The sequence below is a fragment of the Molothrus aeneus genome, chromosome Z (assembly GCF_037042795.1).
Source record: "Molothrus aeneus isolate 106 chromosome Z, BPBGC_Maene_1.0, whole genome shotgun sequence".
Classification (NCBI taxonomy): Eukaryota; Metazoa; Chordata; class Aves; order Passeriformes; family Icteridae; genus Molothrus; species Molothrus aeneus.
The window spans coordinates 17,310,519-17,327,993 of NC_089680.1; the positions used below are offsets into that span (position 1 = coordinate 17,310,519).

At 39.3% G+C, this 17,475-nt stretch overlaps 1 protein-coding gene across 1 annotated transcript; it reads left to right on the top strand.

The window, feature by feature from the left end:
• Positions 1 to 6,422: 6,422 nt before the first annotated feature.
• On the top strand, positions 6,423 to 16,184 carry LOC136569012 (fructose-1,6-bisphosphatase 1). Its single transcript, XM_066569282.1, has 7 exons — positions 6,423 to 6,594; positions 9,035 to 9,197; positions 10,863 to 10,955; positions 11,962 to 12,105; positions 13,330 to 13,467; positions 14,699 to 14,818; positions 15,797 to 16,184. Exons 1-7 carry the CDS (start codon positions 6,425 to 6,427, stop codon positions 15,986 to 15,988), a joined length of 1,020 nt encoding a protein of 339 aa, XP_066425379.1. The 5' UTR covers positions 6,423 to 6,424; the 3' UTR covers positions 15,989 to 16,184.
• The last annotated feature ends 1,291 nt before the right edge of the window (positions 16,185 to 17,475 follow it).

Consider the following 17,475-nt stretch of genomic DNA (forward strand, 5'->3'; position numbering starts at 1 on the left):
CATTTTATGATGAGTGCCCTGAGAGGTTGTGGAGTCCTTCAGTGGGGATATTCAGGACATCTAGACACAATCATGTGCCATGTGCTCTGTGATAACCCTGCTTGAGCAGGAAGGTTGCATCACATGACCCACTGCGGTTCCTTCCAGCCCGACCCGTTCTGTTATTCTGTGATTTCCTCTGAGTCACACTAAAAAAGTGCTTCTTCAGCCATATCCTTGGTATCCTTGTTGCGTTTTCTCTGTGGTCATGCTGTTTTCATCAGATTCACAGAAAGAGATACCTCTACTTAATAATGTAACAGGCTCCTAGGATGGCAGAGCCCTATCTTGCAATGCATTAGTGTTTTAAGTTATGACTTCCTATTAGGTTATTGATCACACATATAGCTGGGCTACAGCAACAGGGGTGCACCTCCTAGAAGTGCTAGTCCACATATGTAAGGAAGAAGTAGGAAGGGAAAGTGTGCGGGCCAGGCTCATACCTTCTTCTATGCAGCACCTCTAGCTGCTATGTGCAGGAGGTGAGCCCTGAGTGGATATACCCCTCAGCTCTCATACCTACATTCTAAAATCAAATGGGAGCTAGTATGCCTGGATGCTGGAATTTGAGCAAATGGAATTTTCTTTTATTTTTTTTTTCTGATGATCAAAAGCCTAATTCTGACATTGCCATCTAGTTGATTGAGTTCTTCCTGTCTTAACACATACTCTGTTTTGGGTATCAGCCTTGTGTCTTGTGATGAACTGGCATCGGGACCATGCAAGGCAAGGCCAGGAGTTTAGCCTATGCAACCTTCCACATGTGTGTGAGTCATGAAACTGAATCTTGAGTGGCCTTAAAAAATATGCTTTTCATTTAAACCTGTACATGTACTCATGAATGGGTGAGTTTGATTTTACAATAGATCATTTGATAAGAACAAAAGCATATACCCAAAACCACAACAAATTTCAAGACAAAGTTGCTCAACGTGCATCTCAAGCAAGAGTGATGACTGCCTTTTCTGTATTGCACTGTCACCTACAAGATTCAGTTGTGGACTAGATCCCTCACATGCTAAAGGCATTTTGTGCACAGGATGCACAAAATGGCCATGTGTATCTGATCCTCTCATTGTTAAAGGAAATGTTTTTGCTACTACTGCCATCAGTAAGGAAAGACTATTTGCAGCAATGATGGTAAGTTTTAAGATAACATCTGACTTTAGAACTGGATATTATAGGTATCCTAATAACTAGTTAATGCAAGAGGATTTTGAGCTACTATTTCTTAATCCTATCACAATAAAATGGACTCTTAGGCAACCTAAAGTATTCTTGCTACCCACCTATCATCCCTGTTTTTAAAGTCATACCAACTTGCAGTAATGTCCTAGCTGTATGTGTTCAACTTTCTTTTCAGTTCTCCAGATCTGGCCTTGTATGTGCTTGGTATGTCCCTTCTCCACTTTCTTCTATACTGTTCACAGTTGTATCTTCAAAGAAATATCAAGATCATAGAACAAAAGAAACTACACGCAAATGCAATTCTTGTATATTTGAGTTAAATATATCATAATCCCTTTTCCCTTCATTCTTTCTCAAACAGAGTGAATTCCCAAAGTAACTAGTCAGCTTTCATGAAGTCACAATTTTTCTCTGTGGCACAGGATAAAGTTTTTCCTTTGATTTTCCTTACCAGCCTCCCTACATCACAACATGATTATAAGGATTAGCTAATTCTTATTCAGAATTCAGAAGCTGTGGCAAACTATGCAAACAATGGATAAAATTATTTTTTAAAATGTAATAGTTATCAGTAATTTTAAATAGGTTTATTGACTGTACTTCAGGCATGGAACAGAATACTTAAGATAGAGATGAACAGGGAATGACCATCTAAACCATCACTCATTCATTTTTTTGCCCATGTGTTTCATCACTTACACAAAAGGAGGGGTTTTTTTGTGGATATTATATTGCATTTCTGCATCATTCTTCATAGTATGTATCTCACTACTAGAAGTGTTCAGATCTGATCCTCCTCACACTGTCAATAAACCTGGAAAAACCAACCAGTCTTCTGGACCTTTATGTAGGAAAACAGTTTTAGTTATGCTGATTAACACAGATTATCTAGAAATTCTGAATTGAATCATGTACATTTAAAATTACGTAGCTAAAAAATGATGAGTTGGACCTCTGAACCTCTGTAACACTGTCCATGTAATGCTTCCAGAAGAACAGGATCTGAAAAACCTAGACAGATTATAGTTGGAAATACTAGAATATAAATATTTATTTAACACAGCAAATAAATCTGCAAGGACATTAATGGAAAATGTGTCCCAGTAATCTAACCTATGAGTAGGGTTTGAGAATGGAGTTTGACCATTTATATGTTTTTCCTCCATCAGCCTTGAATGGAAGTATTTTTGCAGGTTTACAGCTTAAATTTTAAACAAATATTTTTTGTTTTTCTAGTTGATTGTTACATTGACAAACTGTGTCATGTAATCATGACATGTCACTCAGTATTGACAGAAGTTATTTATTTCCACAAAGGGAACTGTTATACCTATATAGTTATAACTCCACTTTAATTACCCTTCTTAGCTTAGTTTTGAAGTCTCATCTCTCAGCACTGAAATCTCTATCTGGTTTTAACTGTGGTTTTGGGTTTCTTTCTGGTTTTTTTTGGGGGGGAGTTTTGTTGTTTTTTTTTGTTGTGTTTTTGTTTGTTTGTGTTTTGTTTTGTTTCTGTTGTTGTTGGGTTTTTGGGGGGAGTTAAATTTCTTTTTTCTTTACATAGACTTGGTGTGATTACTTAAAGTACTTTCAGTTTATACATTTTATAAGATGAGAAGTCATAGCAAATGGAATAACTTATATTTAATATCTTGTTTTACTTGCCTGGTAGAATCTTGTGAATAAGTAAAAAATAGAGAGATATAAAACTTATGGTTCAATATCTGTATTTCAGAGGTATATAGACTTTATTTCCAGGACCTACTGCCTGCACATTAAGTGCTTTGTCCCCCTCCAGAATACTGCAAAGGTACTCTCACATGAGCTGGTCTCACACTGAAATGCTGACAGTGTTCCCACAAGAGGGCGCCAGGCACGGGAAACTGCCCTCACATTCATTAACATCAACCTTATAGTTCATCTCTACTTCTTAATCACTTATAGTACTATAATGCATAATATCAAATGAAGCCCCTTTTACATCTACTACACAAAGAAATTACCTTTTAGCCAATTTGTACTCATAATTACCTATGTTTAAACATCAGTTTATGACCCTTGTTATATTTCACCTGTGTCCAGAGAGGTACTTTGCTATCACAGTTGTAAATCCATGTTCCAGTCTATTGACTATGCGTGGACCCCTTCTCACACAGGAAATTCACATAGGCAAAATTAAGCACTTTCTGAAACAAACAAGGCAAAAGATTGATTGTACATCTAGAAATTTTCATATGTGCCCTTTTCACCTTCACCTTTCACCATCTCTTGCAGCAGGCAGGATCTGCCTCATTCATGCCCTTGAAGCTGTTCCAGCCCTAATCATCATGGCATCACACAGCAGAGAGCACCTGCACTGGTGGAGTGACATTGCCTTGCAAATCATCTCCATGTAACTTGCCTGATCTTACCTTCTGTCCACCAAATCAGTTGTGACACTCCTGCACAAAGAAAGTTCTTCTTCGGCAAAGGTGGAATCTAAAGCTGGTTTTCCCACATAGACACTCTTACTTCAGGGGAAAAAAAATGTCCTTTGTGAAGGGGTTTCACTCCTATTGTCTTTTTGTCTGGCATTTGAACCTACAAGAGGCAGCCTCTATAATGGATTTCTCATCAGTGTTTGTCCTATTTTCAAGATAATTACGCAATTGGGATTCTAAGTGCTGGGAGAAAATGTTTCAAAGTAGTTAAATGGATTTGTAATCTAGAGATCTAAAACTGCTGTGAACCATGTCTACTTGACGTCATCTGTGCACAAACAAGTCCCTGTTTTCTTCTGTATAGAAGTGAGCTGTTTCAGCAATGTTTAATCAACCAGTACTAACTGACCTTCTCAAATCCACAGATTCATTTTCAATAAATGTTTAACTACTGTTTTCTAAAGCCAAAGGTTCACAACATGTAAAGCCTACTTTTTAATCTTTTAATCTTAATTTTATAGTTACCAAACAGCATGATTTCTATAGGGCTACATGACTCATCTACCCTCAACCATTTGATATTAAATAATTAATGTCATGTCAGCTTTCTATACTAAAAGTGGAATCCCAGAAATGACCAAAGTATGCATACATTCTAAGGCCAGGAGTGTGGAGGAGGATTAGTCTCAATCTTCTATTGAGTTGCCTCAAATACAGAAGATTAAGGATATGCTAAATACACTGAAAATAATTCTCCTCCACAATAGAAAATGCACATTTGGATGGACTTGTATGAAACCACTAACCTTTCAAATGATTGCAATTTCAGTTCACAATACTTCTTTCTACCTGTCTTCCATAGTGGGAATGGAGGAGTAAAACTCATCTCCCACTCATCTCACAAACCCCAAAATTTCAGAGAAAAAAATCTCATCATCAACTCAAGGACAGTATATCTTCCCTGTAAGATAGAAGATGTTAGTTATCCTATGGCATAGATACCAAAACCTTAGATATATTTTGAACTGATCTTGACTATTTTATACTGAAGTACAGCTCTTTCTGCAGATTACTGTTGTGCTTGTCTCCACATTTAAGGCAAATTGTCCCTAATTAAGACAAATTGTTTGTTACTGTAAGTCATATATCCCCAGGTTGTTCTGCCTCCTTGCGGCTACCCAGTTTCAGTGCACTCATCCAAAATTTTATTGGGTCTTTGCTGTTCTCTACTACTGAGACTGCAATAGCTGCTCTAGATGGTTGTAAAACATTGCTTACCCTTAAAGAATGAGCTAACTTCCATGTTTTGTAAATTTTCCTAAACCCACCTGCCTCTAAAACAAAATTTTTATGATGCTGGGCTGTTGACCACTTGCCAAAGACTAAAATATCTTGTTCAGAAGAGCACTACTATTCATATCTGATATCTTCAGGAGTGTCTGTAATACTGGGCATGGGCAAATTAGGCCAAAGTTGTTTACACTTTTAGGAGAAGACATTTATGCATGCCTTCCAAGTATTTAATGCATAGATACGCAATGTACTTTGCATGAAGATAGAATGTACATATATGCAAAGATGTGCATCTTGTAAAAGACTTTTGCCCTATGTTTGACACCATTTGGAATTATTTCAATTTGTGGTTTCAACTTAGAATTTGAGACTGTGCTTATTCAACTCATGAATGTATTTTATTGAAAAATATTTTTTTAATATTCATCTTCTTAGATAATATGAATATAAAATAATAGCTAGTACAAAAAAATCTGAGTAGTACACTCGTATTCGGGTTTGTGTTTTTCAAATTATCATGTGAAAGGGTGTATCTAGGGTCAGGTGTTAGACAAACCTGGTTTCCTTTACTAGTGCTTGGATTTTTCTGATCAAACATAAGCAGCAAAACATATTGCTTGATTTTGCTGCAAAATCAGGAAGGCTAGAACCAAAAGAAATGAGATTCAGGAGGATCTCAATTCTCTTGCAGCAGTATTTGTGCGAGGTGCTTTAACTTCCAGCTTTTGAAGTGGGACTCAGCCTATGTCTTTCTATTGAACAGATTTGGAGAGTTTGTTATAAAAGTCTCATTGGGTCCAGCTGCCAGGGGCTTTTTCATTGCAGCTTTTTTATGGTGTTGGATAAGGCTGGGACAGGTGGGATTAACATGACCTCTGTAAACTGAGTAAGTTAATACTTGATGGAATCCGTTACTGAATATGTGGTTTTCTTGTACTGAAGAGTCAGGATGAGAGCATTCCTGTGCAGCAGAAGATACTGACCTTGCTCTGTAGGTTGTGTGCAGTTCGCTATAATCTACGATCACACACACAGAGTGTTGCAATCATGTGGTGAAACCAAGCTGACATGAATTTTGGGGCACAATTTCAGGACCGTTAGCACTGAAGTGCGACCAATAGAACAGAACTACCAGCACCCGTGTCTCGATCGACTCCTTGCCGTGACTTCACATAACGAGTGCCCCGAGCATCCCCCTCGCTTCTCCCCGCACAACGTATGGGACAAGAGTTTGTTTAATAAATAAATAAATAAATAAATAAATAAATAAATAAATAAATAAATAAATAAATAAATAAATAAAAGGGGTGCGGCGGGGATTCCCCACGGCGGATATTTCAGAATGTCGGTGGGAGGGAGGGCTGGGATGGCTTTGCTCACGGTCAGCCCCGGCGGTGGCGGGCCCGCCCCGCCCCGGCCCGCCCCGCCCCGCCGAGGCAAGTGGCGGTGCTGGCGGCCGCGGCCGCAGTCGCTCGGCCGCCACCATGACGGACCGCTCCGCTTTCGACACCAATGTCATCACCATGACCCGCTTCGTGATGGAGGAAGGCAGGCGGGCGAAGGGCACCGGGGAGTTCACGCAGCTCCTCAACTCGCTCTGCACGGCCATCAAAGCCATCTCCACCGCTGTCCGCAAAGCGGGCATTGCCAACCTGTGAGTCCCGGGATGCGCCCCGCGCCTTTCCGCATCCCCGCGGGTCCAGAGCATCCTGCTGCCTCCGGGGTGGTGGGTATCGGGATGAGGATGGGAATGGGTATTTCTTTCACCAGGAAAGCCTGTGAGTAGGGTTACATCAACCCATTCTCTCGCACAGAGTAGGAGGTAACTCCTTTAGTATCTTGGTTTCTTGATTTTTTCCAAGTGACACAGGTCCTATGACTTTTCAACAGTGTAAGGTGCCTAGTCTTTGAGAAATGTCTGCTGATATTAGAACTTAGTTAATACTTTCAGCCGGTGCAGGTGCCTGAAGCCATTAGACCAAGTATACTGAGAGACAAAGCGTAGCAAAATAAGGCTGAGTTATTGCTCATTGAATATTGCTTAATATCAAAGCATCATTTTATCCTTTGAGTTGTCAAATCAAATTCAGAGTGGTTTTTTTTCCCATGGTGCATCATAGCAACTAGACTTTCTTTATGAAATTTTGGATATCTAAGGCTTTTAGAAAGTGCACTGGTTTGGAACAGTAGTGTTTGTAATCAGCCAGTCAGAAGGATGTTGTTCTGGAGATGCATCAGAAGGAATTTGGAACTCTTGAAATGTGAAATGCCTGAAACTACTTGTAGGTAACTAATCCTCATAAGTATTTTACTTACTAAGTAAATTACTAAGTATCTTCATATGCCCCGTTGTGTGCTGGTCAAGGCTTTAGACATTGACTACTTCATTACTTAATGGAAAATGTTGTAAAGAGAAAATGAACTTGCCTCTACAAGCTATTCAGAGGAAAATATATTAAGAAAAGAGGCAAAAATCCTCCTTATGTATGTTTGAGCTATTTTTCTGTTTTGACTTCAGACTGCATGTAACTGCAGTAATTTTTAATTGTGATGTGCTAGTCCTTTCATATGCCTCTTGTATCTATCAATAGAGACCAGGGTGTCCCAGCTCTAATCTGATTTGTAAGCTCAGGGCCCTATTCCTTTAGTATCTTACATGTGTGTCTGTTGGCAGCTGCCCACAGGTTTGGTATCTGTGCCCATAGACTTGCCTTATGATCCCCTGCACAGTGAGTTCAACTCTCCATCAATGCTGGGGTAGCAGGCTTTGGACTCATAAGCCTCCTTGAACAGTACATCTCCTGCTGTGGAACTGCATTTTATAAGCAGTGGTGATTTTGCTTTACTCTCAGGGAATGTGAGCAAGTAGGGATCACTGCAATCCATTTCTTTGGAGCATCCTCAGACTCAACTATGTGCTTAGTGTTGCTCAGCATGGGAGGTGCAGAACAGCTGTGGAAGACATGCAGACCCTTCCCAGCTGCAGGTTCCACACCTGATACATCTCCTCCTCCCAGGATTCCCCAAATGATGAGGTACAGAAGCTTTTCTGCTGCTGTGCCTCCACTCAAAAGCACAATGTTCCAAGTACTTCTTTTCTAAAAGCACTTTCACAGTGGCAGAAAAATATTCTCTACCTGTAGCAGAGGTAGAGAAAGACATAGAGTTATGCCAGGTCTTTGTCTCATGCATAACACTGAAGAAATGCATTGCTAAAGTAATGTGTTCAGTGTTACTACATAAAACCTGAAATACCAGTGTTCAGCCTAATCAATGAACCGTAGCTGAAAGACCTAAGAGTCATCTGAATGTGTGCTGAGCTGGCTATTGTTTTCCCCTTCAAAGAGCTAAATTTCCCCTTTCTCTGTTTTGCGTGCTTATGTAATCACCTATCATAAGGTCTCCTGATATTTCCGTATGCCAGATGGTTTGATTCTGATTAGCTTGCGGCATTTTATTTGCATTTCTTATTTGTATTTCTCAGTTCTTTTCACAAGGAGACATTTACTACTTCAAATCAAAACTGAAAATATTACATCATTAATAGGTTGATTTATCTGTGAACAGACTTTTTCTGCTGCAATTTCCACATCATATTGCTCATCAGGAGTATATTGCATACAGAGGATATAGCATAACTAGTATGGTCACATTCACATGTATATTCATATTTTTAAAGTATATATATACATATGCTTTTAAAACATTGAATATTCAAATGAATTCCTAGCTTTTAGGGTATGCAGAGCCTAGAATTCAGGAATACTTCGGTCTTAAGTGCTCATTAAAAAACACAGTTGTAACTCAGCCTTCACAGCCTGGTCTGGCTGTGTTTTACTATAGTTTACAAACTACTGAAATGCAATTCCTTGTTTTGTATTTCTTAGCAACTTCTAGATATGCAAACACAGCTAATGATAACATATCTCAGCAAGAATTCACTGGCCAGTAAATAAAAAACAAGTTTAGAGAGCTGCCGTGTCATTTGAAAATGCAGGATGTTTACAGGAAGTTTTACAGGTGTAACAAACAGAACCCTTTAGAAGATGCAGTGCTCCATTCTCATGAAATGCTCTCTCTTGCAATTGCTCTAGCTATGGAATTGCTGGGTCTACCAATGTGACTGGAGATCAAGTAAAAAAGCTGGATATTCTTTCCAATGACCTGGTGATTAACATGCTCAAGTCATCCTTCAGTACATGTGTTATCGTGTCCGAAGAAAACAAAGATGCTGTGATAGTGGAAACTGAAAAACAGGTTAGTAACTTTAAAAGTTCTCCCTGCTTGATTTCAGATCAGCCTGTACAGGTGTACTGCTCCACATCTAAAGAGGTAAAACTGAACTAAAAGTTTCAGAAAACAGGTACTTTCCTAAACTGTCAAATGAAGGTGGAGGTGATGGGTGGAGAGAGTGTTAGTCAACATTGGTTCTTTCTGTCATTTCTGCTCTCCGGACTGATGTTTGTTGGTTTTATTTATTTTTTAGGTGTTGTTCCTCCCCACCTTCTTTTTCTTCCACCTTTTTCTTATTGTGGGGAAGGCATTTCATTCATCCCCATCTGATCTCTAGAACTATGCTGTGAGTCAGTCAAGCCTTTTTGAAGTGGGACACTGATGAGCTGTTCTCTGCAGGTCAAATCTCGAGGTCTTTAATGCAAATCTCGAGGTCTTGATGCAAATTCTCCTTGAAGCCTGTGAAAGACTCAGCAACAATGAAAAAAAAAGCATTTTTTACATTTATTATTCTTTACATTCACAAGCCTGCATGCGCTTGTTGTGGGATAGTTTCTATTTCCGAGCTAGTATTCTGATCATGTAAAAACCTGAGTAAAAATTTAGTCAAAACAATCAGCAAAAACATAATTTGCAAAGTATAATGAGGCTTGCTTTGTTTAAGCAGTTCTTTCTCTCCCTGTTAAGAAATCTTCAACATTTATTTTCTAGGCATTGGATTTCCTTAGATCTGAACAAACATTCTCAAAGATCACTGAGGGAGTCTAAGTATTAATGCTTTTCTAAACTAAATGTGAGCCAATACACTGTTTTTATCAATGCATACCAGGAATTCCTACTTGCAGAGTAGAGCATTGCTGAACTTAAGTTTAAGTTTCTGACATGCAGGATAAAATCCAATGAAAAACAAATGAACACTGTTTTTACACAGTACTATTAAGACAACTATGAATAAAATGATGGGGGAACAAAATATTTAAAAGATACAGTTAGTTCAGCTTTTCCCCTGTACTGTCAATTCCCTATATTAAAGAATCCTACTGGATTTCTTAATCCAGCAATAAGGTAGAGATTTCTTTTTGATCCCCTGAAACCCAGGGTAAGATCAGTCTGTCTAAAGTAGTAGCTGACCATTTCAGAGCACAGATAAAGGAAAATTTATAGTTTAGGCATGGCAGTTATTAAAGAGCTTTTTAGTACATCTATAGGTAGAGGTAAAATATGGTTTTTAGCTCTACATGAAAAAGGATGATCTTCATTTTGTTTTTTCTCCTTACCATTCAGAAAGACATGTTGTAACCAAAGAGAAAGTGCAGCCTAGCCTAGATGGTGGATATTTGACTTCAATTACAGAGATGAAACTAAACCAATAAAAGTATTCCCCTTTTTTTCCTCACATTAAAAAGTGTATGAGAAAGCTTCACTTTTTCTTTGTTATCATCTGCGATGTACTTTAAAGATTTCTCAGCTTCTCCTCTGGTTTGGCACAAATCACAGTTGTAATTAAGGGCTGAAATCTGGGCCAAAGAATTGCTGACGTTTGAATTTGGTTCCTTCATAATCGATAAAGGTGTTTTAGCTTATATTGCTGTGTAAGTCTCTGAGAAAATTTACCCACTGAAATGTTTTTATTTGGAGGAAGTGGATAAATACTGTCACTAATCTAGTTCTCTTTTTTGTGTTTTTTAGGGTAAATACATAGTCTGCATAGACCCTCTAGATGGTTCATCAAACATTGACTGTCTTGTTTCCATTGGGACCATCTTTGCAATTTACAGAAAGGTAAAATTCTTTCATGTAGGATAGGAAAAACTATTATTGTGCAGCTTTTGGTGAAATAAAATTGCATGGGAAGGCAATGAAATCTAACTAAACTTGTTTGTGAAAGAGACTCAGGGCCAGCATTAAGTTAGATCTAGTATTTCACAGGCACATGGATTTGAATTTGAATGTCTCTTAGACAAGAACCTATGTGTACATGGAAGCCCAGGTAATATTTAATTAGCCATCTAATGAAATTACCCCTTGGAAAAGATCATGTCTTAAGTTTCATGAATATTTGTGTTGAGGCAAAATACCACGTGGTTGTCATCTACTTGGGGAATGTGCTTTCAGGTTTTCTTGTTCTCTGTGCTAATAGTTCTGTTGGCCTGAGGACAGGCTTCAAAAACAAACCACAGCTGAAACATGTCATATGCATTTGAAGTGTCTAATTCACTCTGAAAGGCAGAAACACTGTCTGAAGGAGGTTGAAATACCAGACTTACAGGTCACAACGTAAGGGAAAAAGCAAATCAGATAAAACACACCCAACTGTCCATTTTAATCGTCTTTTGTATGTTGTCATATATCCCAAAGTAGCTATTTTCAAATTCATTTTCGTGTGAAGCAAAAGAAAATTTAAAAAATCCCAAGTACTTTTGATCAACTTTGAACTCCGTGAGTAATTTTCTTTTCAACTGTGCCTCTGAGTTTTCCTCTGAGCTGTGTTCGTCATCACCTACAAGGAGGTGCATAGCTCTTTATTATCTCCTTAATCCTTTCCTGCTTCCTGCATTCCTGCTAGGCTTAGTTAGAAGTTTAGAAGTGCACTTCTAGATCGATGTGTTTGTATCCTATGTATAATTTGAATTACTACATCCAGTAAGAATCTTAGTTGAGGATCATGGAAACATTTGTGCTACCACATGGCATGGGTATGGAGCAGAAGACTGTCCCTATCCCAGAGTCCTGTCATGTACCAGCAGTAGAAATGAAATAAAATTGACCATACTCTTTCTTGTTCTAGGTGTCCCCTAATGAACCTTCTGGGAAAGATGCTTTGCAGCCTGGACGCAATCTTGTGGCAGCTGGTTATGCACTCTATGGGAGTGCCACCATGCTGGTACTGGCAACTTCTGCTGGAGGTGTCAACTGTTTCATGCTGGATCCGGTGAGAATATCTTCTCTTTCTTTGTTTCTGTATTAGGGATTGCCAGGTACTGTCTAAAAGAACTGTCTGTCCCCAGGAAAATCAACCAAAGGAGCAGTTTTCAAGGTAGCATGAAGGAATGAAGTACAAATGTACTTGTACTTATAACCCACCAGCAATAAAGTCAAGAGACTTGCATTCCACCTGCCTGATGCAGAGGTGCCATGTGTGAAAGAACAACAGGAAGACAGCCGAGTCAGCAGAGCAAATACACAGCTCTGCTGTGTACGCAATCATGTGATATTTAAAATAAGCAGTTTTCTGCAGTACAAAATACCCTTTAAGTCTTATTTGTCTTTTCCTTAATGCTAGGACCTTAGTAAACCAGAGGACCATAAATATTTAACCTTGTTCTGTATTTTGAGATCCCACCATGATATGTAAAAGAGTAAGTGATGTGTATGAGTGATGTGACCTTCTAGCATGCATTTGCCATGAGTTTTAAAACAAAAGTCACGTTGATTACAGCAGAGAGTAGTTTGCTTTAGAGGCCTGTTTCTTTGTGATCAGACAGGGTGCCACCTGCCAGTCTTAAATTTTTATGACCTGCAGTGATCAAGCTGCAGGAAATATAACTTTGTACTCTCTGTTTAGTAACAGCTTAAATAGATGCATGTATTTTTGACTTTATTCAAGTAACGGATCTAACTTTGAGTATGCATGCATGTTATTTCGTTTACTGTTAGCACTAACTTGGAAATTTACTTTAGAGAAAACTAAACAGACCAGCCCTTGGTCACACACTTCTGTTAGCCCAAGCAAAAAAGAACTGGAGTATCCGCTGCAATTTGAAGATGTTTATGCATGGTTCAGCCAGCACTCTCAGTTTCCAAACTCCCAGGAGCTCTGAAACTACTTATATTGTTCTAAGTTTAGCAAAATAATGGAGAGATAAACAAATTTACAAGTAGCATTTTTTGGGCGTAGAAAATAGAGAATGCTTGGAATGGTAGTATGAGGAAGCTTGTGTGATGACAGGATTCATGCTCTGTCTGTGTTTTATGTATAAACAAAATACCTTGCATGTAGACTGAAAGACTACTTTTTTTGTAGGTACTGAATTATTTAAAAAATTGACAGTGGTAGTAAGTTTTTATTTAATTGTGCATGTTACTGGATTTTGCCTTGGTTTGCAAATAAGTGAGCAATTAATGTTAACAAATATTTTTTCTTTCTTATCGTTAGGCAATTGGAGAATTTATTTTGGTGGAAAGAGATGTGAAAATCAAAAAGAAGGGAAATATCTACAGTCTCAATGAAGGCTATGCTAAATATTTTGATCCTGCCGTCACAGAGTATCTCAAAAAGAAGAAATTCCCTGAGGTGAAAGATCCTGTTTCATAGAAACTCTCTGATGATAAACACCATTAATCATTTCCAGCTCTATGATCAATCACTCATTTTCTCATGAACTGTTCAGAGCTTGTTTTCCTTTCCTATCTATTTAAAATATAACTTGATGTACGATTGCTAATGCGAGCAACAGTTGATATAACCAGATATTTCAGCATTCCCCAATACTGCACTGCACCTCTTTTGCATTTTTTTACTTTCTTCCTTTTTGCTTTTTTTTTAATCTTTTTTCAAATCTTTTTCCTGAATGAGGATCTGAGTAATGGTGCTGGAGGCAAAACTGGGCATTTGGTAATCAAGTAGAGAGGAAATCTTGTCTGGTGATGAAGAAATTTGATCAACACATGTTGCATTGCTGCTTCCTCACTGCAACATATGAGTGGCTGGAGAGCAGCGTGGAGATGGCAGTGGGTCATTGCTCACTGGTAACACGAGCTGTGTCTTCGGAGTGCCTCTCTCTTGAAAATCTAGTGTAGTTTCGAGGCCTGCTTTGTGTTTGTGCTACTTCCTGGTGTCAGGAGGCCCAAAGCTCCAAGGAGTGCCCATGAAAGGTTCTCATGCCTTACACATTTCATCACTGAAGTTATTACACTGGCAATGACATGTGAACACCTACTTTTGTCAGGTGTTGGTGTCCCTTCCTGACTTCCTGATCTTGCTTTGAAAGAAGATTGATGTTTTCATCATTTATCTTTCCAGGCTTAAGTTGTTGTTTACGTGATATTAAAATGTAGTCCAGAGAGCAGAATAAGGAAGTATCGTCAGAAGTCAACTATTAACTTTTTCTTAGCAAAAAATTGCAGGAGCTGGCAAAAATGGTTGGAAAAAGTAGGAAACATCACTTCTTTTGCTCTTTGATTATTTTTCTGCTAGAAAAGACAAGGCCCCAGTATAAATTCCTAGCACTTGAGTTTTTGCTACTGGAAATGCAGTGTTTTCCAAGTGTTAGAGGCAGCAGAGAGTTGGGATACATTTTCTGGTTTTGGTACTACTGCTCATCTATGCTGAAGGAAAATCCTTTTCCTTGGATTTTCCTAGTTAGGAAATGAAGAGGATACTGACATACTCTGCAAAACTACTTTGAGTATTATCAATGAAGCACGATATGGAGATGAAAGATGTTAGGACACCTAAAGGGGCACATGGGGGAGGTTGACCTGGTGTGCTGTCCAGTTACTTTTATTGGAATGTTTTTCTGTAGGATGGCAGTTCACCATATGGTGGGAGGTACGTAGGATCTATGGTGGCAGATGTGCATCGCACACTGGTGTATGGAGGAATCTTTCTGTATCCTGCTAACTCCAAAAGTCCCAAAGGAAAGGTAAGCCTGAATAAGCCCAGTTATAGAAAATATTGCATTATGTAGGCATTTCACTATCAAGATCAATATTTTGATTACAGAGCCTGTGGTCTGTAACTTGGTAGCTTGTATTTCTTGTGTGGGGGGATATGGCCATCCCTTGCACGCTGTCACAAGGGACAGCAGCCTTTTGTCAGACACCTGTTCTAGGGCTGCTACTCACTGTTTCAACTGCAATGACTTCTCTTTATCTGCAAACATATCCAGTGGAACATACCAGGAATGGGCTGCTCAAACAGGCTCCCCTGCACCATATCAGCTAAAACTGGTGGTTCTGGTCCCAGCTGAGTAGAACATTACAAAGCAAAGAATCGACATTACCCTGAGATTTCTAGCACAAGGTAGTTTGTAAGAAGCCTAAATGTAGTTGACCCACTGGGAGGAGAGAAAACCATCTGCATCTTGTGTATGGTAACAGGACATCATCTGGAGGAACTGTGCCTGGCTGCATCTGCCAGGACAATGGTCAGTCAGGGAAAATCACGCACTTACAGGCTGACAAGGGGACTGTTTATTCAGCAAAGACCTTTGATCTGTTTTGTAATCTCCGTAAAATATTGCCTCAAGTTGCAGATAAGATACAGTTATTCATTAGAGAAACCTAGTGGCAAGCTCAGAGCTCATGTTTTTATTTTCACACAGTTCTATGTGGGTCTGCCTCACTAACAGTTGTGTCTTAACATGCAAGCTTTATCTCTCTGTAGATAGCACAATGCCAACATGGGCTATGGAGAAAGCACTCAGATTGGGGAAAATCCAGCATTCACTGTGTTTTTGAAAGGAAAATCCACACAATTTCATTGTTGCATCGATGTTTATATGCAATAAAGAGTACTTAGAATATTGATTGTTTAAAATCATATGCCAAATATATTTGCATGTCATGTTTTTTGGCATTGCCTGGCCTGACTTCTGCACTTTTGACTTTTTGTCTTCTAGCTGAGACTGCTCTACGAATGCAATCCTATGGCTTTTGTTATTGAGAAGGCTGGGGGCATAGCTACAACTGGTCATCAAGCTGTACTAGATATAGTGCCTGAGGATATCCACCAAAGAGTGCCTGTTGTCTTGGGGTCTCCTGATGATGTGAAGGAGTACCTTGAGATAGTCAAGAAACATTCAGCTAAGTAAACAAAGCTTGCTGAATTCACTGTGCACAGGGGATAAAATGTCTTACAGCTGAACCAAAGAATATGCTGCAGTACTGTGAGATTGAGCTAACTTCTGTACCAAAAGAGCAAATGAGCCATATTTTCATAAGATTTTTTTAAAGTGAAATCTTGTGAAACTGCATTGTGCAATGAAAGGCATTAAAAGATTGCATAAAAGGAAGCATTAAAAATTAAAGCAATGGAAAAATATGTTTTCTTTTTCATTTATCATTTGTGATTACAGAAGAGCCACGTGTGCTGCAAGGAAATAGTGTGGTGCATTCAATATCTAGGTGAAAGAATCTCACCTTTCTCAGACAAGTTACAGACTATCAGAATACAGCTAACTCTGTCCTCTTTTAAAAGTCCTGGGAAGAAGACTCAGCAGCCTCTTACAGTGAGTGACCTTTCCTAGACCAGTGTCTACACTGCAGCAGTTGCTCACTGAACTTCAGTCTGGGGTTACTCTGATGGAGAGTTAATGTCTGTGAAACATGGGCAGTAGTGTATGTTAATTCTGACACATGATGTTAGACTCTATCAGATCCAGTTACACAAGGATGGAAAATGACATGTTAGTGTGGAGGGGTTGTAATGGGATAAAGAGTATGTGTAGACAGCTCGTACATACACAGATTCTTCTGTGATGACTATCTGACTATCTTTGCTAAAAATTAACCTCCTTACTTGATGAAAACATGAAAACTTTTGTATTGCTAGCAACCTCCACCAGATGTTCTTTGTGTTATTTTGGGAGGTGCAAAGATCCCCCCAAAGCATACTGACATTTAATATGCTCATTCAGAGTATGCTGCTGGTGAGAGCATGCTAGTGCTTGGGAGCTAGATGGCCTGTCCATCTGTGTGGATACAGTTTTTGAATCAATTAAAATCAGCAAATCTTTGATATTTCTCGCCGCCCACTTGCCTTCACCAAACTCAAAGTAAGGATCACGTGGGTCTTTCTGTGGGTAAACTGCCACCAAACGTTGTCTCAGTTCGTGGTCTGGGAGGTCCTGTCTAGGGGTGCCATGAGCTATAAACCTGCCTGTATCAGTGCAGATAGCCTGACTGAGCATGGTTCTTCTTGTAAAACAAGAGAGAGGTATGGGGAAGCTGAAATCCAGGGTGCAAGGGCATACTCTGTGAGGGCTCAGACAGACAAAAACCCGAGGACCCTCATTCTGAGAGGTCATGCTGGGGCATTTGGAGTCATACGGGCAAATGTTAGACAGTTGTACATATGCATCTGTTCTCCAAACTGACGGGGCAGGATGTTTCTGTCAAGGACTGAATGGCCTAGTTTCTACTGAAAATGCCGATTCTGATGAGGCTTTGCTAGTGGAGACAACTTTCAGGGACCTGAGCCCTTAAAAGACTGTGAGAGTGCTGGCAGTAGTCAGTTTGGACTACAGTGCCTCGGTGGTCTGTTGTCATGACTCAGCAGACAGAAACCACAGCAGTGATT

Bases quoted from the DNA above. Each gene is read 5' to 3' on its own strand.
- LOC136569012 (XM_066569282.1), top strand. From the start codon at position 6,425: ATGACGGACCGCTCCGCTTTCGACACCAATGTCATCACCATGACCCGC. The intron at 10,956-11,961 runs GTAAAATTCTTT...TTCTTGTTCTAG, and splicing joins TCTTTGCAATTTACAGAAAG to GTGTCCCCTAATGAACCTTC. The intron at 12,106-13,329 runs GTGAGAATATCT...TCTTATCGTTAG, and splicing joins ACTGTTTCATGCTGGATCCG to GCAATTGGAGAATTTATTTT.